At 44.9% G+C, this 25,603-nt stretch overlaps 1 protein-coding gene across 5 annotated transcripts in view; it reads left to right on the forward strand.

Annotated features, from left to right (window-relative positions):
* The window catches only part of ANKLE2 (ankyrin repeat and LEM domain containing 2), a 162,112-nt gene that overhangs the window by 10,275 nt on the left and 126,234 nt on the right, over positions 1–25,603 (forward strand). For 4 of the 5 annotated variants that reach the window (XM_069756102.1, XM_069756103.1, XM_069756099.1 and 1 more), the window contains exon 2: positions 4,457–4,894. In XM_069756102.1, coding sequence (XP_069612203.1) covers positions 4,468–4,894 — 427 coding nt within the window. In that variant the 5' untranslated portion in view covers positions 4,457–4,467. Of the gene's footprint in view, positions 1–2,014; positions 2,178–4,456; positions 4,895–25,603 lie in introns of those variants that run through there. The other variant, XM_069756100.1, reaches the window with a different exon arrangement.

Here is a 25,603-nt window from a genome sequence, read left to right on the forward strand (position 1 = left end):
GCCTGGCATTGTATGCGTCACATCTGTGAACTGAGCAACTTCTTTCGTCTACTTCAGCAGAGCCGCTGAGCTCAGTTATTGGCTACAGTGCTGTTGATGTGAAATCATTGCTGGGGAACAGTGAAGGAGACAAGGCTCTGGACCTGCGGAGGGTGACAAAAAATGGTGTGTGTTTCTTTAAACTGCTCCTAAATGCTGTTGACCTCATGCTTCCATTCTAATTTGGCTCTGGGTCTCCTAGCTCATATGTTTTTTTTGTCTCACGAGTGCTGCAGCAGTGGCTGCTTACCGGCTGCAGTGCTCGTGGTGTTTTGTGGCATTGCTGAGGAGATGCCAGTGTGGGAAGTGAACTGGGCTTTTTATGTTGTATACTCTTTCTTATTAATGCTGTATCATTATCTTTTTTTTTTTTTACTGCTCAATTTGGCCTTACATGTAAGACTAAATGTCTTCATGTCCAGTTTAGGGGGAAGTCAATTTGCAGCTAGCCATCCAATATAATCCCATGTATAATATACATTTAAAAATACACACTATTCTAATTTTTCTGCTGTGGCCTCTGAATAGTGCATACTTTTAACATCTGTGCTTTGGCATAATCCTCGTACTTGCAATGCAGGAATGGTTCACTCTTCCGAAGTATGACTCAGCCAGAGTTATCTATTTTTAAATAAGTTGTCATGGCAGACACCCCAAAATCTGTGTTAGGAACTTTATCCTATTTAAAACGAACCTGTCAGCTGGTTTGACTGATATGAGAAGACCACCAAGTTTGAGGCCTGATATGCAGCATTCTAATACGCAGTGTTTATGCCCCCAACCCGAACGGCAAGACAAGAAAACCACCTTTTTATACTCACCGCTGACTCTTTGAACCTTCCCAGCGCATGCACGTTGCAGTACTTTGCTCTGCTCTAGTCAGGGCAGAGAAGTACACCTGCGCAGGAGCTCAATGTCGGGGAGACTGTGCATGACGTAGGGACGTGTCATCCACACGAAAGGAGGACTGCATCAAAAGAAGGGAAGTGCTGGACCCTGACCAGCGACACCCCCTCAGACCGCCCCGCAGGTGACTATAATGAAAGGTCTTTTCCTTCTCTTGCAGGTTGGGTTGTGGGAATATATACAGCATTATAGAATGCTGTATATCAGGCCTGAAAGCTAGTGGCTGTTTCTCATCTCAGTCAAATCTGATGACAGGTTCCCTTTAAGATGGTACTGTTTTTGTATGATTACTTACTGGCAAATCCTTTTGGAAAATGCTGGAAAGCCTCCCACCCCTTTTGAAGGGACTGAGCTAATCGGTTTTAGCGTGGTGTCCTGCAAAAGTCAGTCCTCTTGCCCAGCTTCTTTGCTTTATTTTAGATTGTCCACCACCCCCCTTCCCTCTGTTGCTCAGAAACTGAGAGGACACCACCTCCCTGCATATCTCTGAGAAGGGAAGTCTGTCCAATAGTTTTCTATTTCTTCTTGCAGCATGAACAATGTGAACAGGGCTTGTAGTAATTTTTTCCCCTTCCCACCAGCTGTGGGGTCCACCCATTGTTACCAGCTTCAACCCTCCCCAGTTTTCCAGTGTACTCCCCTATCCAAGGAAAAGGCATTGATGACTCTGCTAGCACATCGTGAGTGCTGAAGGCAGTATGGCGGCATGTTTAAATTCTCATGAATCTTCCTTCTTGGCCGCCTATGCTTTAGTCTTTGCCCCCATGACAGCAGAAACTTAAGTAGGGTTACCTGTAGTATAGAAATTGTACTTCAGGGTGCCCCTACTTGGTTTTTGTAAAAGAATTGAGGCTTTTGAACCTATATCCTACCCATCCCCCCAAGATTTGGCTTTGGCACTTCCCAGCAATAGTAATTTAAGGCCTGTCTGAGCAGGCCCCGTCCTCCCTACCCTCATACTAGGACCACTATTTTACAGCTGTGGAAACCAGTAGTGGCCCTTTATCTCCAATAGTAATCTCACTCCTCTCCTTCAGGAGCATAGGTTCGCCCTGCTAGGAGGTGCGCCCCCTCTGTGCCACAGATGCCGTTACTGTACATTTGCCCCACCGGATTTTTTTTTTTTTTGAGGTGTTGGAGACGAAGAGGATGGACTTGTTACCCTGCTTCCTGTTGGCTGGTGGAGCCCCAGTGGTCGCAATTCGACAGCCCAGAATTTCCACATCCTGAGGGTATGTGCACACGTCAGGATTTCTGGCAGAAATTTTCCTGACAAAAACCGGACATTTCTGCCAGAAATCCGCATGCATTTTTTTTTTTTTGCGTTTTTGATGCGTTTTTTTTTGTATGCGTTTTTCTCAAATGCCTAGAATAGCGGGAAAAACGCGAAAAAACTGCAAAATTAATGAACGTGCTGCTTTTTTTACCGCAGTGCATTTTTTTGCCGAAAAAAAAAATGCATCATGTGCACAAAAATTGCAGAATGCATTCTAAATGTTAGGATGCATAATGTATGCGTTTTTAATGAGTTTTTATAGCGTTTTTATCGTAAAAAAATGCGGAATAACCTGAACGTGTGCACATACCCTGAGACACAACTTCGGTAGCTAACATAGCACTCACTCTCTAGAGCAGGGGTGTCAAACTGCATTCCTCGAGGGTTGCAGACCATGCGTGTTTTCAAGATTTCCTTAGCATTGCACAAGGTGCTGCAATCATTGTGTGTAGGTGATTAAATTATCACCTGTGCAGTACAAGGAAATCCTGAAAACATGACCTGTTTGCAGCCCTCGAGGAATGCAGTTTGACACCCCTTCTCTAGAGGCACTTATCACGATGGCTGTGGGTTACACAGATGGAGGCAACAGGCAATCTGCTTCCAATCCATAATAAAATCTATTCTGACAATGTGCGCCATTCCTTTTTTTTTCTTTTTCTTTTCTTGTACATTTCCCCATAGCCAGTAAATGTTAAGCCAGCCATAGCAAGTATCTACAAACAGTAGTATTAAGTGTTTACCTACTTTTTTTATACTTGTACCACTCCAAAATGAGTAATTCCCCCCCCCCCCCCGGGCAAACCTGAATATTATTCAATATGCTCTGCCTATCAGGGCATCATCTGTATATAAATTGTGTGTTGTATGGACTCTGTACAAAGACATGTCTACATAAAGCCTGCTTGTTCTGTCCACTAGTGCAGTATGTGTATAGAGTCTGTATATTCTGCCCACATGGTCTATAGCAGGGGTCCCCAATTCCAAGCCTCGAGGGCCGCCAACAGTGCAGGTTATCAGGATTTCTTTAGTATTGCATCGGTGGTAATGTGATCATCTGCACAGGTGATGATTCCAACCCCTGTGCAATACTAAGGAAATCCTGAAAACTTGCACTGTTGGCGGCCCTCGAGGCCTGGAGTTGGGGACCACTGGTCTATAGCTACAGAAAACCAGTATGACTTGTACACTAAATCAGTATCTGTACAACCTGTATATTCTGGACAACATGTGCATAGAACTGATATTTTCTGACTAAGACAATGTCTGCATAAATTCTTTATTTTTTTGTTCTTAACCTTTTTTTTTTCTTTTTTTTCTTCTGCATACGGCCAGTATGCTTTGCAAAACCTTTTTATTCTGCCCACTAGATGGTGGCCCAATTCTAACGCATTGGCTATTCTAGAATATGTATGTATATAGCAGCCACATAGTATATATCACAGGCCACGTAGTATATAGGAGCCATGTAGTATATAGCAGACAAATACTACGTGGCCTGTGCTATATACTATGTGGCTGCTGTATAAATTCATTTATTCATTTATTCATTCATTCAGTAGCACAGCCCACGCAGTATATAGCACAGCCCACGCAGTATATAGCACAGCCCACGCAGTATATAGCACAGCCCATGCAGTATATAGCAGTGTGGGCACCATATCCCTGTTAAAAAAAAATAAAAAAGTTATGTACTCACCCTTTGGCGTCCAGCGAAGCTCTGTCGATGCGTGCGCGGCTGCCGTCATCTTCCGTTCCCAGTATGCATTGCGAAATTACCCAGATGACTTAGCGGTCTCGCGAGACTGCTAAGTCTTCTGGGTAATTTCGCAATGTGTCTCTGGGAACGGAAGCTGGCGGCAGGCGCGCGCGGATCGGCGGACTACGGAAGGTGAGAATAGCAGTTTTTTGTTTTTTTTATTATTTTTAACATTACATCTTTCTACTATTGATGCTGCGTAGGCAGCATCAATAGTAAAAAGTTGGAGACACACAGGGTTAATAGCAGCGTTAACGGAGTGCGTTACCCGCAGCATAACGCGGTTCGTTAACGCTGGCACTAACCCTGTGTGAGCGCTGAGTGGAGGGGAGTATTGTAGAATTTATATGTACTTTATACTTAACTGTGGGTGAGATGCAATGTCTACATTCTATATATGATCTAACATCATCTTTCTTGCATTGTGTTGGTGTACATATATTAACGTTTTCTTAACCTGTACTTGTAAATTGTAGCTAAACAGAGTATGGAGAAGATTTTGAGCAATTTAAAGCTGCTAGATCCAGATGAGCTACGAGAAGAGATATTAAAGGCAGGATTAAAGTGTGGGCCTATCACATTGACAACTAGATATTTGTTTGAGAAGAAACTCGCTCGCACCCTACTGGAACAGCAAGGCTTTGAGGTGGAGACCTTCAGCTCAAATGATGGGATAGCTACATCCACTAATCAACAAAAGGCCTATTGTGATCTGCAGGCCAAATATTCTGAAGACAGGGACTTTGGTTACGGTGTAGGTTTAAACCCTCCAACAGAAGACTCCATATCCAAAAAAGACTTTGCAGCCAGTGAGCATTCAGGAGCTGCTCACTTCTCCACGGATTCCTATTCTAATGGCCCACCTGTGTACTATGCTGTCTGCCCGGTGTGTGAGGACACACCAGCTAGGACTGGTAAGTTTTTGGCTTTTGACTTGGGGCTGAAATAACTTACGGTGCTCAATAAGCGGGGTACGCTCATCATTTTTAGCCATTTTATATGTAAAAAATGCTGCAAGAACATAGAGGTAGATGGATTATGATTGCCGGTCATAATACTCTAGTACAGTGTATGTAGTACAACCTTTTACGGGTTCACATTACTATAAGATTAAAAAGGGGCTTTTTCCTTATGAATCTTCACACTCAACCCCTATCGGACACAATAATCCATCTATGTGCCCTGGGCCTATTTGACCATGGCCGGATCATTACGTCATGGCGATAAGCCGCGCACACGGGGGGTGCGTGGGCTATCACCCCCGGGTGTTAGCTGATTCTGACACTTGGCACTAGGTGCCTGGAGTGGTCACAGACCGCTCCTGCCACTTTAACCACTGAAATGCTGCGATCGAACACTATCACAGCATTTTGGAAACCAGCAGAGGGCTAACTGCCCCCTCTGTCTTTGGATCGGAGACCCTGCTGTGTGACACGGGGACCCGATGACGACATCCGGGCCACCATACATAGAAAACTTGCTGATCATGCCCAGTGCATGATAGACAAGTTTGTCTGTCAGTGCAGATCTGACAGTTTCTATAGCTTGCAGATGCTGCTATATCTCCATGCTATAGAAATGATCAGCCTGCAAAAAATGATAGTCCCACAGTGGGACAAAGTAAAAAAAAAAGTTAGAAAAAGTAAAAAAAATTTTTTAAATAGTTGTAAAAATATAAAAAAAAATATATTTATATTTTTATTATATCTCTAAATATAGATTTGAATAAAAAATATAAACAATAAAAGTACACATTTGGCATTGCCGCGTCTGCAACGACCAGACCTATAAAACTGTCCCACTAGTTAACCCCTTTAGTGAACACCATGAAAAAGGCAAAAAAAAATGCTTTCTCATCATACCGCTGAAAAAAAAATGCGCGATAAAAAAGACGGATATAACTAAACATGGTACCACTAAAAACGTCCTCTTGTCCCGCAAAAAATAAGCCGCCATACAGCTCCATCAGCAGAAAAATAAGTTATAGCTCTCACAATAGTGATGCAAAAATAATTGTTTTCTATAAAAGTTTATTGTATTGTTTATTGTATAAAAGTGCCAAAACCTTAAAAACGATATAAATGAAGTATCGCTGTAATCGTACTGACCCGAAGAATAAAACCGCCTTATCAATATTACCACAAGTGAAAAGACAAGCCCACCCAAAAAAAAAAACAATTCCTGAATTGCTGGTTTTTGTTCATTCTGCCTCCCAAAAATCGGAATAGAAAGCAATCGAAAAATGTCATGTGCCCGAAAATTGTACCAATAAAAACATCAACTCGTCCCAGAAAAAATAAGATCTCACATGCCTGTTGGACAAAATATGGAAAAATTATAGCTCTAAAAATGTGATTCATAAACTATTTTTTGCAATAAAAAGCATTTGTGTGTGACAGCTGCCAAACATAAAAACCTGCTATAATGCCTCTTTCACACGTCCTGCTATTTCCAGTACCGGAAAAAAACTGGCAGAGGAAATGTCAGTGTCCGTATATGTAATACATGCGGCACACGCGTGGTATCCGTGTGCTGCATCAGTACCACCTGGACAGGCGCCAGGGAAGAAGTGTTACAGTAAGCTCTGATCCCCTTTCGCCGGCTTTCATCATTCTCCATCATTCTCCGCTGCTCTGCTGGCGATCGGCACGAGCAGGGGAGAATGTGAGTTATATTTAAGTGATAAGAGACATCAGGCAGTGGCTGATGGGGATATTCATCAGCCGCTGCCTGCACTATAAATTAAATGAATGAATTAGAAGAAAAACTGTGTGGGTTCCCCTGTATTTTCTAAACCAGCCAGGCAAAACTCACAGCTTGTGGCTGCAACTTTCAGCTTCAGCAATGTTGTTTATCAAGAATAGAGGGGTCCCCATGCTGTTTATTTAAATGAAGAAAAAAAAAATGTCAAGCATTTTCCCCTTCATTTTTGACAACCAGCCTTGCTATAGCTCACAGCTGGGGGCTGGCATTCTCAGGCTGGTAAGGGGCCATGGATATTTGCCCCCCCACCCCCCTTGGCCTAAAAATAGCAGTCGGCAGCTGCCCAAAAAAAGGCAAATCTATTACATGCACCAGTTGTGGCGCATTGCCCGGCTCTTCCCACTTGCGCTGTAGCGATGTCAAGTGGGGTTGATTTCACCTTTGTATTGTCAGGTGACATCAAGCCTATGGCTTAGTAATAGAGAGGCACCTATAATACACCTATCCATTACTAATCCTGAAGTTCTATGGTAAATAAAGACCGCCAGAATAAGGTATTGTATTAGGAATAAAGCAAAACAGTTTTTTACATTTTTATTTAAAAATGACAAATACATCCAAGATGCGACCGAACCACTGGTGACTGAGCTGCTGCGAGCGCAGCGTCATTGACAGATGGTGACATCGTCAAGGTTACTGCAGGTCACGGAGGCTCCGTTCCCAGCCGTGCTGAACTTTGGTGAGATTGCCGCTAGCACCGTGAGCGCTCATCTGGCGGTGTCCGTTTCTTTAGGATTGCATAAAAGTGCTGTCGGCCACAGTTTTGTGCACTTCTGAAAAGCACACCGCTGAACAGAGGCCAGACGGAGACCAGAGTAACTTTGCTGCCCCATTTATAGTGAATGTATCCATCTGAGGTTTCATCTGTCACTTTCACTCGGAGATTTAGATGGAAAGTAAGTGCTCAGCTTAGAGCGCCGGATAAATGTGATCCCAAACATTATGTAAAATGTTACCAATAAAAGCTTCAACTCCATCCACAAAAAAAAACAATCCTTCACTCAGGTCTGCCATCTGTTAATGAAAATATGGGGGGCTTCCATGTTTATGGTAGCGCAAAGGTTCTGGAAAAGCAAAATGGCTCCTCACCCGCCAAACGAAATTCCACAAATTGTAATCTCCCTAAACCTAATGCCCCTTCCCTTCTGAGCCCCACAGTGTACCTAAACCACATATATCATCCACATTTGGCATGTCTGCAGCGATGAGAGCCCACCTAACTTAGGCTGCATGCCTCCAGAAGCACGGCTGCGCATAACATGCTGGTGACTGCAACATAATGTTCATTAGAGCGTACTGCTCACTACAATGGCAGTTTAAAATTTTCACTTGACAACATTCATTGCTGCTTGTTTCTGGAAAATACCCATGAATTCAAAATTGTCACTACACCTGTAGATAAATTCCCCAAGGGGTTTAGTTTCCCAAATGGGGTCACTTGAGCGGTTTTCTGCTCTTCTAGCAATTAGAGGCTCTGTACATGGAGTCTGCAAACTCTTCTAGGAAAATCTGTGCTTCAGGAGGCAAATAGCGTTCTGTTCCTCCTGAATCTCTGTATGGCTAAGCAGTAATGTACAGCCACATATGGGGTATTGCCACGTTCAGTAGAAATTGTGGGACAAATTTTGGTGCCATTTTTACCCACTTCTTGTGTGAAAATGTAAATTCTTTGGCTAAAACACTTTGGTGGTAAAAATGTAGTTATTTTGTCTTCACTGCACAATGGTATAAAATTCTGTGACACATCCATGGTGTCAATATGATCACTGTACCCCTAGATGAATTGAGAGGTGTAGTTTGTAAAATGGGGTCATTATGGGGTGGGTTCTGCTGTTCTGGAACCTCAGGGGCTCTGCCAATGTGACATGGCACCCTCAACCATTCCAGCAAAATCTGAACTTCAATATGGCGCCTTTTCCCTTCTGAGCTTTGCACTGTGCCTCAAAAGTAGTTATTCCCCGACATATGGGGTATTGGCGTACTCGGGAGAAATTGCACAACACATTGTATGGTGCTGTTTCTCTTGTTACCTTTATGAAAATGAAAAATTTTGAGCTAAAATTAGTTTTGTGAGGAAAATGTGATATGAATATTTTCACAGCTCAATGTTATAAACGGCTGTGAAGCAACTGGAGATTCAAAATGGAGATTCAAAATGCTCACCACACATCTAGATAAGTTCCCTGGGGGTCTAGTTTCCAAAATGGGGTCACTAAAGGTACCCTCACACTGAACAACATTACAACGATAGCGTTCCGTGACGTTGCAGCATCCTGGATAGCGATATCGTTGTTTGACACGCAGCAGCGATCAGGATCCTGCTGTGACGTCGCTGGTCGGAGCTAGAAGGCCAGAACTTTATTTCGTCGCTGGATCACCCGCTGACATCGCTGAATCGGCGTGTGTGACGCTGATCTAGCGATGTGTTCACTGGTAACCAGGGTAAATATCGAGTTACTAAGCGCAGGGCCGCGCTTTGTAACCCGATGTTTACCCTGGTTACCATTGTAAATGTAAAAAAAAAAAACCAAAAAACACTACATACTTACATTCCGGTGCCTGTCGTGTCCCCTGGCGTCAGCTTCCCTGCACTCCTCCTGCATCCTGTGTCAGCGCCGGCCGTAAAGCAGAGCACAGCGGTGACGTCACCGCTCTGCTTTACGGCCGGCGCTTACACAGGATGCAGGAGGAGTGCAGGGAAGCGGACGCCGGGGGACGTGACAAGCACCGGAATGTGAGTGTTTTTTTTTTTTTTTACATTTACAATGGTAACCAGGGTAAACATCGGGTTACAAAGCGCAGCCCTGAGCTTAGTAACCCGATGTTTACCCTGGTTACCCGGGGACTTTGGCATCGTTGGTCACTGGAGAGCTGTCTGTGTGACAGCTCTCCAGCGACCACACAAGAACTTTCCAACGATCACGGCCAGGTCGTATCGCTGGTCGTGATCGTTGGAAAGTTGCTGAGTGAGGGTAATCTTATGCACTATGCAGTCTTGCTCATGTTACTTACTCAAAACAGTTGACATGTCCTAGCATTGAAGTGGGCTCACCACCGGAGCCCACATCAAAGTGGAGGGATACTGCCATCGGCGTAATAGTATGTCCTATGGCCTGGTTATTAACCCCTTACTGCCAAGTTTTTGAAATATGATCATTGTCACTTTGTAGCAATAACTCTGGAATTCTTCAACATGTCCCATTCATTTGTTAGGCTACTTTCACACTAGCGTCGGAATCTCCCCGTCGCAATGTGTCGGGCAGAGATTCCGACGCTAGCGTTTAACGCACTGCACAATGGAGGCAGCGGATGCATTTCTCCGGCGCATCCGCTGCTCCATTGGGAGGTGGGGGCAGAGTTCCGGCCGCGCATGCGCGGTCGGAAAAAGCGGTCCGTCAGGAGCAAAAAACGTAACATGTAGCGTTTTTTGCTCCCGACGGTCCGCCAAAGCACGACGCATCCGTCGCACGACGGATGCGACGTGTGGCAATCCGTCGCAATGCGTCGTCAATACACGTCTATGGGGAAAAAACGCATCCTGCAAGCACTTTTGCAGGATGCGTTTTTTCTGCAAAACGACGCAGTGTGATGGATTGCAGTTAACACTAGTGTGAAAGTAGCCTTAACTGTTTTTTCTTGACAAATAATACTTTGATGGTAAACTTAAATTGACATGTTTTTTATTTATGAAAATTTCAGAAATTTGACAGATGTAAAAAAATCTCTTTGGCCATTTTAAATATTTGAATGATTACCCCTTTAATCCAGATAGTCATACCACACACAAACATTAATAAATAACATTTCCCTCATGCCTGATTTACATCTGCACCATCTGTAAAATGTTGATTTAGTTTAACATTTTAAAAAGTTTAAAAATGCATCTGTATTATTATTATTATTATTATTATTATTATTAATTTTTTTTTTCCCTACGTAATTTATTTAATTATTTTGTATTGGGACCAATTCAGTTTTGAAATGACTTTGGGGGTCCTGAAAATTAGTGATTCAATTTTAAAAACTGCACCCCCTCAATGTATTCAAAATTGCTTTCAGGTAGTTTAACCCTTCAGGTGTTTTAGGAATTAATGCTAAATGATATGACCGGAATGAAGAAATGTATTTTTATCATCTGAATGTTTCTAACTTCTGAACAGGCAGACTCTTTTAGGCCATTATTTGTCCATGAATTGCCATCGCAAACATCGGGACCACACGATTAAAATCTGAGTGCTGATGGGGTTAAAGAGGAAGCCTGCACACATTGTTAACCATCTAGATGCTGTAGTCATTATCTACAGCAGTGTTTAAGGTGTTATAAGGTCATGGTCAGTGCCAACACTGATTGGCTGCAGCAAGTTGTCAGCTATAGTGGACTGCCGACAGCTGCTGGATTGTCACTTTCTTTATCGCCTCTCATTGGGGGACACAGGAATCATGGGTGTATGCTGCTGCCACTAGGAGGCTTACACTATGCACAAAAAAGTTAGCTCCTCCTCTGCAGTGTACACCCCACCGACTGGCATTATACTCTTCAGTTTAGCTTGGTGTCAGTAGGAGGTAGACACGGGTCTTTGAGACCCTTATCTACCTCAATGTGCGTTGTTTCTTTTCAGGTTTTTCCAGAGGGATACAGGGTGAGTAGTCACACCTGTAGTCCCACAAGGCGGACTATGAGTACGGTGTGTACTGCCACCCCGTATCCTCATAGATCCCTCAGTTGGACCATGATCCTGGCACACAAGCGTGCTCAGAAGTCTGGTCCTGGCTCCGTCCCCCACCCACTCGCCCACCAGAGCCTGTCGGTTGCAGAGACGAGGGCGTCCATCACCAGCTCCCTGGACGTCTCATTCCTCTTTCAGGTTAGTATCGGTGTGGGATGTTTGTATTTCCCCATCCCATCCCAGATCTTTCATAGGGGGGGGTCTTGCTAGGGGCTCCCAGAATACCTGTCGTCGTTGTTGCATCCAGATGCAGCGGCACGACCCGGGATTGCTGCGTCGCGCAGTGGCCTTCGCAGGCAGGCGCGTTCTTCTCCCCATGCGGCCCTCTGCCTTCTATCCGGCGTGGGGCCTTTACAGGCTGCCGCGCCACTTCCTACCCAGCCCTGACAGGCTATCTTGCCACTTCTCCTGCGGCGCACTGCCCCGGCGCCGCGGTTTTAATGGGGCCGCACTACATTCTCCCAATCAATAGTAAAGATATCAGGTGCACTACTAACACATAATAATATAAAATTCTAATAAACACTAAAGCAGGGTGCTACTAAATGCATGGAGTATGCAATATCAAACCAAAGAAAGAAAAAGCCCATGCATAAATATGTGCACACCTGTTCCAGAAATATGAAAAAATACAAATTTTATTTATATGGACACTCAAAAACACAAAAATATAAAACCAATTGAAAACAACAACAGCACACCCTTCCCCACATGAAGTTGAACAATGCAATGCTATATATATATATATATCTGTGATGAGCAGGAAAATAACCAATGTGTGCTGCAATAACAGTTGGGCTACGTTTACATTAGCGTTGCGTCGGGCGCAGCCGTGGCGACGCATGCGTCATGCGCCCCTATATTTAACATGGGGGCGCATGGACATGCGTTGTCTTGCGTTTTGTGACGCATGCGGCATTTTTGGCGCAAGCGTCAGGGTGCAGAGGACGCAGCAAGTTGCATTTTTTTGCGTCCAAAATCAAGCCAAAAATGGACGCATGCGTCACAAAACAATGCGTTTTTGCATGCCCTGTGCGTTGCGTCACCGATGCAACACACAACGCAAATGTGAACGGAGCCTTACATGTACACAAATCCCCCAAATACCAAGGCAGATGTACTATAATATATAAATGACCAAGTACCTATTCCTGTATCAGGAAACCAAATAAGGGCGTCCCCAAATTTGTTCAAGGAAAATGGCCACAGCACATGTAAGTGTGGGGAAATATATGAATAAATTGAATCCCCGCTGGAGTCAGAGAAAATAATGTGCAGAGTTGCACCCAGAAAATGCCAAACATATGGAATATACCAATGATGAAAAACAACGGTCCATAAATGATATAGATGGACTAGGTATAAAAGTGCAAACAAGCCTGTCCTGGGTGCAGAAAGCTCATGGAACCCAACGCCCACAATGAAATAAACCTGCTAGTGTGCAGAGTAAGGCCGGCGTCACACTAGCGAGTTTTACGGACGTATGAGCGCATAAAATACGTCCGTAAAACACACCTAACAAACGTCCCAATTATTCTCTATGCCCCTGCTCCTATCTGCCGTATTTTACTGATCAGTATTATACGGCTTTCTACGGCTGTAGAAAATCGCAGCATGCTGCGTTAGTCACAGTATTGAGCAAAAAAAGCCAATGAAAGTCTATGGAAGCCCCAAAAATACGGATTACACACGGACCAGCAGTGTGACTTGCGAGAAATACGCAGCGGTGTTGGAGAGAAAAGCCGGCAATTCAGTGCGGTGTACAGTAAAATCACACTGACAGCACTTCATACAGCGCCAGATAGCTTTAAAGCCGGTAATTCTATTACCGGCTTTTGCTATCTCCTTCCTAAACCCGACATATGAGACATGGTTTACATACAGTAAACCATCTCATATCCCCATTTTTATTCGGACTCCCATGACAGCACTACGAGAGAGAGGATCCGCCCTTCAGGAACAGGAAACCTACAGATACAAAAGGGCGGCACCTCTTCCCATGCATCAGTTCACTAAAATAATCGCTGAAGTCATGGCACATTTAAGAGAATCAAATGTCCTTATAATTCCCTACTTGGATGATTTCCTCATTGTAGGGAACTCAGTAGATCACTGTCTGTCACAATGGGAGGTTACTAAAGCCAAGCTAGAACACCTGGGTTGGATCATAAACTTAGAAAAATCTAAGTTACAGCCCCTAAATATTCAAAAGTTCCTGGGTCTAATGTTGGATTCAGTGACACAAGTGTCTCCTCCCTATAGAAAAAATAGATCTAATTCAAATTTATGCGTTAAAAACAATCAATACACCTTCCATGACACTTAGGCAAGCAATGTCTCTACTTGGGTCACTCACATCTTGCATTCCAGCAGTTAAGTGGGCTCAGTTCCACACCAGATCCCTACAAAGAGAAGTCTTGTTCCATGACGGAGCCTTGGGAGGCGCGTTAAATGGGAAAATAACGTTAGGGCCAACCACGCTAGATTCCCTTAGGTGGTGGTCAGATAAAAAGAATTTATCAGCGGGGGTTCCCTGGATAGTAAATGTGTCCCGGGTGATAACCACAGATGCCAGCTCTTCAGGGTGGGGAGCCTACATGGGGGAAATGGTGGTCCAGGGACAATGGGAACCCTTCACAACATTCTCATCCAACCAAAGGGAGTTGTTGGCGGTTGAATTGGCTGTTAAAAAATTCCTCATATATCTGCAGGGCCAGCACGTCAGAATTCTGTCGGACAACAGAGTTGCAGTCGCTTACATAAACCGGCAAGGGGGAACTCGTTCCGAGACATTGATGCAAATCACGGATCGATTGTTCCAGGTGGCAGAGCACAATTTTCTATCTTTGACGGCTCTCCACATCAAAGGAAAGGAAAATGTGGCAGTAGATTTCCTCAGCCGAAACGTGTTAAGACAAGGAGAGTGGTCTCTCAACGAAGACATTTTCAATCTGATCGTCTGCAGATGGGGTCAACCAGTGGTAGACCTGTTCGCCACCAGAAACAGAAAAGTAAAACTTTTTTGCTCGCTAAATCCCAGGGAGAATCCCTTGGCGGTGGACGCGTTTCTGATAAAATGGGATTTTCCACTGGCCTATGCTTTCCCACCACTGAACCTGATACCTCTAGTGGTGAGGAAAATCAGGGAAGATCGAGCAAAAGTCATCCTTATCGCCCCCTTTTGGCCCAGAAGAACCTAGTTTGCCTGGCTCAAGACAATGTCTGTATCGGTTCCCTGGGTACTACCAGAGATCCCGAACCTGCTTTCTCAGGGACCGATCTCCCATCCACAAGTGGCAGCGCTCCATTTAACGGCGTGGAGTTTGAACGGTCACTATTAGTGGGGAAAGGCTTCTCTCCAAATTTAGTCGAGACACTCCTAAAGAGTAGAAAGCAAATAACTACAAAAATCTACTCTAGAACTTGGAGGAAGTTCTTGTCTTGTTCAAGATTTGACATCCGAGACGGGGTACCAATACAACAAATTTTAGAGTTCCTACAGAGGGGTCTCGAGTTAAAACTCTCTACTAGTACCCTTAGAGTACAGGTCTCAGCTCTGGGTGCCCTGTTTTCATGCAATATAGTTAACAATTATTGGATAGCGAGGTTTATGAAGGCAGTTAGTAGATCTAGACCGGTATATAAGGATAGAACAGTTCCATGGGATTTAAATTTAGTTCTGTCCTCTCTAACAAAACCCCCCTTTGAACCTCTGCAAGAGGCCTCGATCAGAATGTTGACGCTTAAGACAGCCCTCCTGATTGCCATAACCTCAGCTCGCAGGATAGGGGATATCCAGGCACTTTCCAGAGCTCCTCCATACACAGAAATCTTATCAGACAGAGTAGTCCTTAGACCAGACCCGGCATACCTGCCGACGGTAGCGACACGTTTCCATAGATCACAGGAGATAGTTTTGCCATCCTTTATTCCTAATCCCTCTAATCCTAAAGAGCAGGAGCTTCATACGTTAGACGTTAGGAGATCTCTCCTTCAGTATATCTCAGCCACTGATAATTGGAAGAAAGATGGAGCACTGTTTCTTTCCTTCCAAGGAAAGGATTTAGAGTGTCAAAATATTCACTGGCCAAAAGGATTAGGGAAACTATCTCTCTAGCTTATACAGCAGGTGGGGGGCCAGCTCCGCAGAACCTAAAGGCACATTCCACCTGGGCCATGGCGTCATCCTGGGCAGAGAGATCTGGAGTGTCAGTGGAGCAAATATGTAAGGCGGCCACTTGGTCATCTCCTTCCACTTTCTTTAAACACTATCGGTTGGATTTGGGGTCCTCCTCTGATCTCTCCTTTGGGTTAAGGGTGCTACAGACTATAGTCCCTCCCTAAGGTAGCTTACATCTCTGTAAATCTCTCGTAGTGCTGTCATGGGAGTCCGAATAAAGCATTAAGCTACTTACTGGTAGCGGCATTTTTCGGAGGCCCATGACAGCACCCTTAGTTCCCTCCCTATTCACGTGGGGGTAGCACTTCCTATAGTGTATATAATGATAGATTTCACGAGTGGTATCTAGTTCGATACAATGGATTGTTTTGTATATAATGTATATTTGTGTACCACTAACCGCGGTAGTCCTCTCAAGCTCTGAAATACAACTGATGAATGGGGAGAGGTGCCGCCCTTTTGTATCTGTAGGTTTCCTGTTCCTGAAGGGCGGATCCTCTCTCTCGTAGTGCTGTCATGGGAGTCCGAATAAAAATGGGGATATGAGATGGTTTACTGTATGTAAACCATGTCTCATATGTCGGGTTTAGGAAGGAGATAGCAAAAGCCGGTAATAGAATTACCGGCTTTAAAGCTATCTGGCGCTGTATGAAGTGCTGTCAGTGTGATTTTACGGGCCTCCGAAAAATGCCGCTACCAGTAAGTAGCTTAATGCTTTTTGCATATTCCACACTACTAATGTTAGTAGTGTGTGTGTATATGCAAAATTTGGCCGTTCTACCTATTAAAGGGTTAAATGGCGGAAAAATTGGCATGGGATCCCGCGCAATCTTCTCCGCCAGAGTAGTAAAGCCAGTGACTGAGGGCAGATATTAATAGCCTGGAGAGGGTCCACGGTTATTGCCCCCCCCCCTGGCTAAAAACATCTGTCCCCAGCCACCCCAGAAAAGGCACATCTGCAAGATGCACCTATTCTGGCACTTGGCCACTCTCTTCCCATTCCCGTGTAGCGGTGGGATATGGGGTAATGAAGGGTTAATGCCACCTTACTATTGTAAGGTGACATTAAGCCAAATTAATAATGGAGAGGCGTCAATTGACACCTATCCATTATTAATCCAATACTAGTAAAGGGTTAAAAAAACAAACACATTATTAAAAATTATTTTAATGAAATAAAAACAAAGGTTGTAATAATTTATTCTACGCTTAATCCTTCTGAAGACCCTCGCTCTGTAACAAAGTAAAAATAATAAACCAAAAATATACATACCTTCCGAAGATCTGTAAGGTCCCACGATGTAAATCCATCTGAAGGGGTTAAAATATTTTGCAGCCAGGAGCTCTGCTAATGCAGCGCTGCTCCTTGCTGCAAAACCCCGGAGAATGAAGGTAAAGTAGATCAATGACCTATATTTTCCTTCATTTGCGGTGAGGCGCCCTCTGCTGGTTGTTCCTAGATCGTGGGAACTTTCCTAGAAAGTTCCCAGGCTCGAGTTCATATGACGACAACCAGCAGAGTGCGCCCTCATATGAACTGTATGTAAACCATGTCTCATATCATGTCGGGTTTAGGAAGGAGATGGCAAAAGCCGGTAATTGAATTACCGGCTTTAAAGCTATCTAGCGCTGTATGAAGTAATAATATATATACATATATGTGTCTACTGATAGATATATAGAGATATAGATGTGTTTTTTTTTTTTTGTTTTTTTTACACATGGATCCCTTGTATAGCCGTATGTCAGTTTTGCAAGCCTGCGAGAAAAACACGCAGTATGGATGCCATACGGATTACATACGGAGGATGCCATGCGCAAAAAACACTGAAACACCCTGCCTACGGAGGAGCTACGGACCACTATTTTGGGGGCTTTTCAGCGTTTTACGGCCGTAATATACGGACCGTATTGTCTTACGCGGAGTGTGACTCCAGCCTAAGGCTGTGGAGATTCCGGCTCCAGTATCTGGGCTAAGAGGGAATGAGGGGAGAAAAAGGGTGTGGGTGAATCCTGATGGTCCAGAATTTTGGATTCACCATCAGGATTCACCGACACCCTTTTTCTCCCCTCATTCCCTCTTAGCCCAGATACTGGAGCCGGAATCTCCACAGCCTTACTCTGCACACTAGCAGGTTTATTTCATTGTGGGCGTTGGGTTCTATGAGCTATCTGTACCCAGGACAGGCTTGTTTGCACTTTTATACCTAGTCCATCTATATCATTTATGGACCGTTGTTTTTCAAAATTGGTATATTCCATATGTTTGGCATTTTCTGGGTGCAATTCTGCACATTATTTTCTCTGACTCCAGCAGGGATTCAATTTATTTATATATTTCCCCACACTTACATGTGCTGTGGCCATTTTCCTTGAACAAATTTGGGGACGCCCTTATTTGGTTTCCTGATACAGGACTAGGTACTTGGTCATTTATATATTATAGTACATCTGCCTTGGTATTTGGGGGATTTGTGTACATGTAAGGCTCCGTTCACATTTGCGTTGTGTGTTGCATCGGTGACGCAACGCACAGCGCATGCAAAAACGCATTGTTTTGTGATGCATGCGTCCATATTTGGCTTGATTTTGGACGCAAAAAAAATGCAACTTGCTGCGTCCTCTGCGCCCTGACGCTTGCGCCAAAAATGCCGCATGCGTCACAAAACGCAAGACAACGCATGTCCATGCGCCCCCATGTTAAATATAGGGGCGCATGCGTCGCCGCTGCTGCGCCCGACGCAACGCTAATATGAATGTAGCCCAACTGTTATTGCAGCACAAATTGGGTTATTTTCCTGCTCATCAGAGTTTCCATGTGTATATATGTATATAGAGGGCATTGCATTGTACAACTTCATGTGGGGAAGGGTGTACTGTTGTTGTTTTTTAATTGGTTTTATATTTTTGTGTTTTTGGGTGTTCATATAATTAAAATTTGTATTTTTACTCTTCGCCACGACAGCACCCATCTGAAGAGAGGGATCCGCCCCGCAGGAACAGGAAACCTACAGAGAAATAAAAGGGGGCGGTCCGCCTCTCCTCCTCAGTTTAGGTTTCCTGTTCCTGCGGGAACGACAGGACTACACGGACATACCTGGGCTAGCATGCCGCCTGCGCGGTATCCATGAGAACGACAGGGGCTGCAGCTCAGAAGCAGCGTCGGGGGAGTTCCGTTAGACGGCTCCCTCCTCATCTGGTGGAGCATGCAGACGGCCGGGTCCGGGGAGGGCCGCCCGGCATCATCTGCAGTGGCGGTACGGCAGTGCAGGGAGGCCGGCTGGAGTAAGGTAAGAGAGCGGCTGTACTCCTATTGCGGTCCGGCGCTGAATCCCAGACCGCACATGCGCCGACCACCGCAATACAGGCTACCCCGGAAGTGGATGGTTGGCTTCCGGGGCGCCTAGGGTGGGGGAGCCAGCGCCGATCCACGCATGCGCACTGCGCCGGGAAAAAAAAAAATGGGCGCACTATTTAAACCACAGATCAACTGTAATGCGGCGATGCAGAGATGTCATCCCCAGGTGCCATGGACCCCACAGCTGGAGATCCAGTACCCCCCGCCAAAGATCACACCAGAGGATCCTCTGAGACCGATGTTTTCCAGTTATTCCAGCAGTGAAAGCATTAATGAAGAGTGGGAGAAACAGGATCAAAGAAGTTTTTTACCCTCCATGTCAAAATGAAAATATCCGTTTAGTGACGAGGAGCTTCTTACATGGACCAAAGTCCCTAAGGTCGACGCAGCCGTAGCCTCTACCTGTAAGCAATCCACTCTACCTGTGGAGGATGCGGGACTACTGGTCGATCCTTTGGATCGTAAGGCTGAATCATCCCTTAAGCGTTCTTGGGAAGCGACTAAAGGAATATTCAAACCTGCAGTAGCCAGCACTTGCGCTGCCCGGTCAATGATCATTTGGATTGATCAGTTAGACCAGCAAATTGAAAGTAAGGTTTCGAGAGAAAAACTGTGGGCGGCCATCCCCTTAATGCGTGGAGCGGCAGCTTTTATGGCGGACGCATCCGCCGACTCTCTCCGTTTGGCAGCAAGATCTGCAGGCCTCGTGAATAACGCAAGACGAGCGCTATGGATGAAAAGCTGGAAAGGGGACGCGCAGTCTAAATCTAAGATATGCGCAATCCCATGTGAGGGTGAGTACCTCTTTGGTAAAACCTTAGACGAAATACTCAAAAAGGCAAAGGACAGGAAGAAAGCTTTTCCTGATTCCTCTATTCCCTTTTACAGGAGAGCCTTTAAGAGGAGACCGTTTGGCAAAAGAAGGCAAAAGGATAGGTCAACAACATGGACCGCTAAAGAGGACAAACAAAGAGGTACCATGTTTAGAAGACCCAACCCCCCAAAAGACAACAAATACTGAGGATATACCAGTAGGGGGCAGACTGAAACTTTTCGCCACCCAATGGGAAAAAATAACATCTAGCTCGTGGGTTTTAAATATCCGAGATGGAATTAAACTACAATTCTCTCGTGTTCCCCACAAGTCATATATTATAACATCTCTCAGCTCGCCGGTACAACAACTGGCTCTAGAGCTTGAAATTCAAACCCTATTTTCAAAACGGGTTTTAGTCCAGGTTCCTGAAGGACAGGAAGGAAGGGGATTCTACTCTCCCTTATTCCTGATTTCCAAACCTGACGGTTCTTTCAGGACAATCATAAACCTTAAACTCAATTCATTTATTGAAAACCATACATTTAAGATGGAATCCATTAGATCCACTATAAAACTCCTCTTTCCAAACTGATGCTTATCATCTTCCTATTCATGACAGATACCAAAAATTCCTCAGGGTAGCAGTGATAATCAACAGCTTCGTCATTTCCAGTATGCGGCCATGCCCTTCGGCCTTTCTACAGTGCCGAGGATCTTCACCAAGATAATGCTAGAGGTGATGGCCTATCTTCGCCAAAAGGAAACCTTAATTGTGCCCTACCTGGATGACTTTTTGGTCATATGAAATTCAGTTACTCAATGTGCTGATCGTTTCACTCACGCAATTTCCTCTCTGCAGGATCTAGGCTGGATAATCAATACCAACAAATCCAGACTCACTCCGCTTTCCCGTCAGGCGTTCTTGGGGTTCCATCTAGACTCCATATCTCAAAAATGTCTTCTGCCTCAGGTAAAGATACAACTGATCAGACACAAAGTCCTAGCCGCAATAAATAATCCACGTATATCCCTAAGACAAGCTATGTCATTACTAGGATCCCTTATCTCTTGTATACCTGTGGTAAAATGGGCTCAATATCATACCCGAACACTGCAACACCAGATTTTACAAGAAGATAGACGGTTATTTGGTCACCTAAATGCAAAAATAACCTTGTCACAGGAGGTTTTATCTTCCTTAGCGTGGTGGCTAGATTCAAATCATTTGTTGAGTGGTGTTCCATGGGTAATAACGCCATCTCATACCATAACCACTGACGCCAGTCCTCACGGATGGGGCGCTCATATGGGGAATGATTTTTGCCAAGGGTTATGGAACATGGAGGAAAGCTGCAACTCCTCTAACGTTAAAGAACTAAATGCAGTAAAATACGCTTTATACCATTTTCTCCCACAGCTTCAGGGGAAAGACGTCAGAATCCTTTCCGACAACACCACCACAGTGGCGTATCTAAACAGGCAAGGAGGCACGCGATCAGAGACTGTCTTCTGCTACAGAAATCTTGAATCTAGCAGAAAGTCACCTAACATCCCTTACTGCGCTGCACATAAGAGGAGAAAACAACCAGCAGGCAGACTTCTTAAGTCGACACACCTTGAGACAAGTGGAGTGGTGCCTAAACCAGCAGATTTTTCTGGACATAATATCCCTATGGGGTCGTCCTCAAATAGATCTCTTCGCCACAAGAAGAAACAAAAAAGTCCGGAGATTTGCCTAATCTCCAGCGGATCATCCGGACATTCTGGACGCTCTCCAAGCCCCTTGGCAGTTCAGTCTGGCATACGCTTTTCCTCCAATCATATTACTACCCCAGGTCATACGCAAAATCAGAGAAGAAGGAGCGAGAGTGATACTGATAGCTCCATTCTGGCCCAAGAGACCATGGTTCTCGTGGCTGCAAACCATGTCGGTCTCAGATCCTTGGGTCCTCTCCTCAACACCCAATCTTCTCTTCCAGGGACCGTTTTTCCACCCTCAGGTGGACAATCTCCATCTGACGGCCTGGAATTTGATAGGCAGATGCTAAAATCAAGGGGGTTCTCGGAGGGATTGATTAGCACACTCCTCCAAAGTAGAAAACCTTCCACTACCAAAATCTATACAAGGATATGGAAAAAATTCCTACTATTCCATACATCTCCAAACACGTCAGGAATTCCGATACAATCTATCCTGGAATTTCTAAAAAAAGGGAGAGAACTAGGTTTAACTGTAAACACCTTAAAGGTTCATGTTTCAGCACTAGGAGCCCTCTATGGCCATAACATTGCGGGAAATAGATCGGTATCCCGATTTATCACAGCCTGCGAACGGATAAATCCAGTTAATATACCTAGAATTCCTCCCTGGGATCTAAATTTAGTTTTACAAGCCCTAACAGACTCTCCATTTGAACCAATAGATTAAATACCAATCAAAAGTCTATCACTAAAGACGGCCCTCTTGGTAGCACTGACTTCAGCTAGGAGAATCGGTGACATCCAAGCTCTCTGTATATCCACCTTTCCTTTTAACTTTTCAGGATAAGTTGATCCTTAAACCAGACCCTTCCTACCTTCCCTAAGTAGCAAAGAAATTCCATAGGTCTCAGGAAATAATCTTACCCACTTTCTTCAGTAATCCCTCCACTCCTGAAGAACAGAAGTACCACACTCCTAGATGTTAAGAGTAGTGTTAAAATACATTGAAAGGACCAGTACTAGGCGACCGTGTAGGGCTCTGTTTATTTCCTTCCAGGGTCACAAGAAGGGTCATGAAGTAACAAAAAGCACTTTATCCCGGGTGGATCAGAGAGTCTATCAGACTGGCTTATTCCGCGAGGAAAGAAAACCCTTCGGAAGGCATAACAGCGCACTCTACCAGAGCTATGGCATCCTCCTGGGCAGAAAGGGGAGAGGTCCCAATTGAGACTATACAGGTCCTTCTCAAAAAATTAGCATATAGTGTTAAATTTCATTATTTACCATAATGTAATGATTACAATTAAACTTTCATATAGATTCATTATCCACCAACTGAAATTTGTCAGGTCTTTTATTGTTTTAATACTGATGATTTTGGCATACAACTCCTGATAACCCAAAAAACCTGTCTCAATAAATTAGCATATCAAGAAAAGGTTCTCTAAACGACCTATTACCCTAATCTTCTGAATCAACTAATTCACTCTAAACACATGCAAAAGATACCTGAGGCTTTTATAAACTCCCTGCCTGTTTCATTACTCAAAACCCCCATCATGGGTAAGACTAGCGACCTGACAGATGTCAAGAAGGCCATCATTGACACCCTCAAGCAAGAGGGTAAGACCCAGAAAGAAATTTCTCAACAAATAGGCTGTTCCCAGAGTGCTGTATCAAGGCACCTCAATGGTAAGTCTGTTGGAAGGAAACAATGTGGCAGAAAACGCTGTACAACGAGAAGAGGAGACCGGACCCTGAGGAAGATTGTGGAGAAGGACCGATTCCAGACCTTGGGGAACCTGAGGAAGCAGTGGACTGAGTCTGGTGTGGAAACATCCAGAGCCACCGTGCACAGGCGTGTGCAGGAAATGGGCTACAGGTGCCGCATTCCCCAGGTAAAGCCACTTTTGAGCTACAGAGAAGCAGCACTGGACTGTTGCTAAGTGGTCCCAAGTACTTTTTTCTGATGAAAGCAAATTTTGCATGTCATTCGGAAATCAAGGTGCCAGAGTCTGGAGGAAGACTGGGGAGAAGGAAATGCCAAAATGCCTGAAGTCCAGTGTCAAGTACCCACAGTCAGTGATGGTGTGGGGTGCCATGTCAGCTGCTGGTGTTGGTCCACTGTGTTTCATCAAGGGCAGGGTCAATGCAGCTAGCTATCAGGAGATTTTGGAGCACTTCATGCTTCCATCGGCTGAAATGCTTTATGGAGATGAAGATTTCATTTTTCAGCACGACCTGGCACCTGCTCACAGTGCCAAAACCACTGGTAAATGGTTTACTGACCATGGTATTACTGTGCTCAATTGGCCTGCCAACTCTCCTGACCTGAACCCCATAGAGAATCTGTGGGATATTGTGAAGAGAAAGTTGAGAGACGCAAGACCCAACACTCTGGATGAGCTTAAGGCCGCTATTGAAGCATCCTGGGCCTCCATAACATCTCAGCAGTGTCACAGGCTGATTGCCTCCATGCCACGCCGCATTGAAGCAGTCATTTCTGCCAAAGGATTCCCGACCAAGTATTGAGTGCATAACTGAACATTATTATTTGTTGTTTTTTTTGTTTGTTATTAAAAAACACTTATTTGATTGGATGGGTGAAATATGCTAATTTATTGAGACAGGTTTTTTGGGTTATCAGGAGTTGTATGCCAAAATCATCAGTATTAAAACAATAAAAGACCTGACAAATTTCAGTTGGTGGATAATGAATCTATAATATATGAAAGTTTAATTGTAATCATTACATTATGGTAAATAATGAAATTTAACACTATATGCTAATTTTTTGAGAAGGACCTGTATGTAAGGCCGCAACTTGGTCAAATCCTTCTACCTTCTATAATCACTATAGGCTTGACCTATCGTCAACTTCTGACCTAGACTTTGGCAGGACTGTACTCAGCACGGTGGTCCCTCCCCCTAGGTGATGGTCTCTGAAAGATCTCCAGTGGGGTGCTGTCATGGCGAAGAGTAAAAAGCCGGATTACTCACCGGTAATGCTCTTTTAGTGAGTCCACAACAGCACCCTCTTACATCCCTCCCTAGGTTAATATAGTACATACTATTGAGTAAAATTCTTTTAATCATACATAAGCAAATAAGTTTGAAAAATGAAATAAATGATATTTGCCTAATACTGGCGGTCCTCCGGTTATTCTGAAATCAAAACTGAGGAGGAGAGGCGGACCGCCCCCTTTAATTTCTCTGTAGGTTTCCTGTTCTTGCGGGGCGGATCCCTCTCTCCAGTGGGGTGCTGTCGTGGACTCACTAAAAGAGCGTTACTGGTGAGTAATCCGGCTTTTTTCATATTTCTGGAACAGGTGTGCACATATTTATGCATGGGCTTTTTCTTTCTTTGGTCTGGCACTACATTCTCCAGCGCGACAGCCCTGACAGGCTGCTGTGCCGCTTCTCCCTGCGGCGCTCTGCTTGGTGCCGTGGGTTTTCTCTGTGGCCGCTCTATCTTCTCCAGCGGGGCAGCCTGGGCAGGCTGCCACGCCGGCTTTTCTACTGCGGCCTTTTCCTTCCGGCGGTCGCCGGCCTCCAATTTAGGCTTCGCCCGGGCCTGCTTCCGGTGCTGCGCTCCGCCCACTTCCGCCTTCATTTGGTGGGCTTTCTCCCGCCCGACAATCTCTGCCTTGTAACGGCGCCATCTCGTCTGACTCCGCCCCTTCCTCTGCGCCGCTGCTTGGCGCCACAGTTACGCTCCACACTTCCAGAGCGCACATTCCTGACGAAGGTCCCGCAGTTCTACGCCCTCCTTCACCTGGTATCCGTTCAGCTGTCACCATCTGCACAGATTACAGCAGGAGTTTTACAGGCTGGGTTTCCTCTATCTCCAGAGATCCACACCGCAAGCCGGTCCGCTTTCTCGTTGGCTGTGATTAGCTCTGCGCCGCAGACTGACACCCCCCTCTGCTCCCCTGTCCCCTAACCCTCTGGCATTTTCTTCAGGGACCCTTTTCAATATGTCTACCTTTAAAGGGGGCTGCTCTCGTCCTCCCACTTCTTCCTCTTCTGCCTTAGTCAAGTACTTTGCATGTTCGTCCTGTAACTGCAAACTTCCCT

The sequence above is a fragment of the Ranitomeya imitator genome, chromosome 1 (genome assembly GCF_032444005.1).
Source record: "Ranitomeya imitator isolate aRanImi1 chromosome 1, aRanImi1.pri, whole genome shotgun sequence".
Lineage (NCBI taxonomy): Eukaryota > Metazoa > Chordata > Amphibia > Anura > Dendrobatidae > Ranitomeya > Ranitomeya imitator.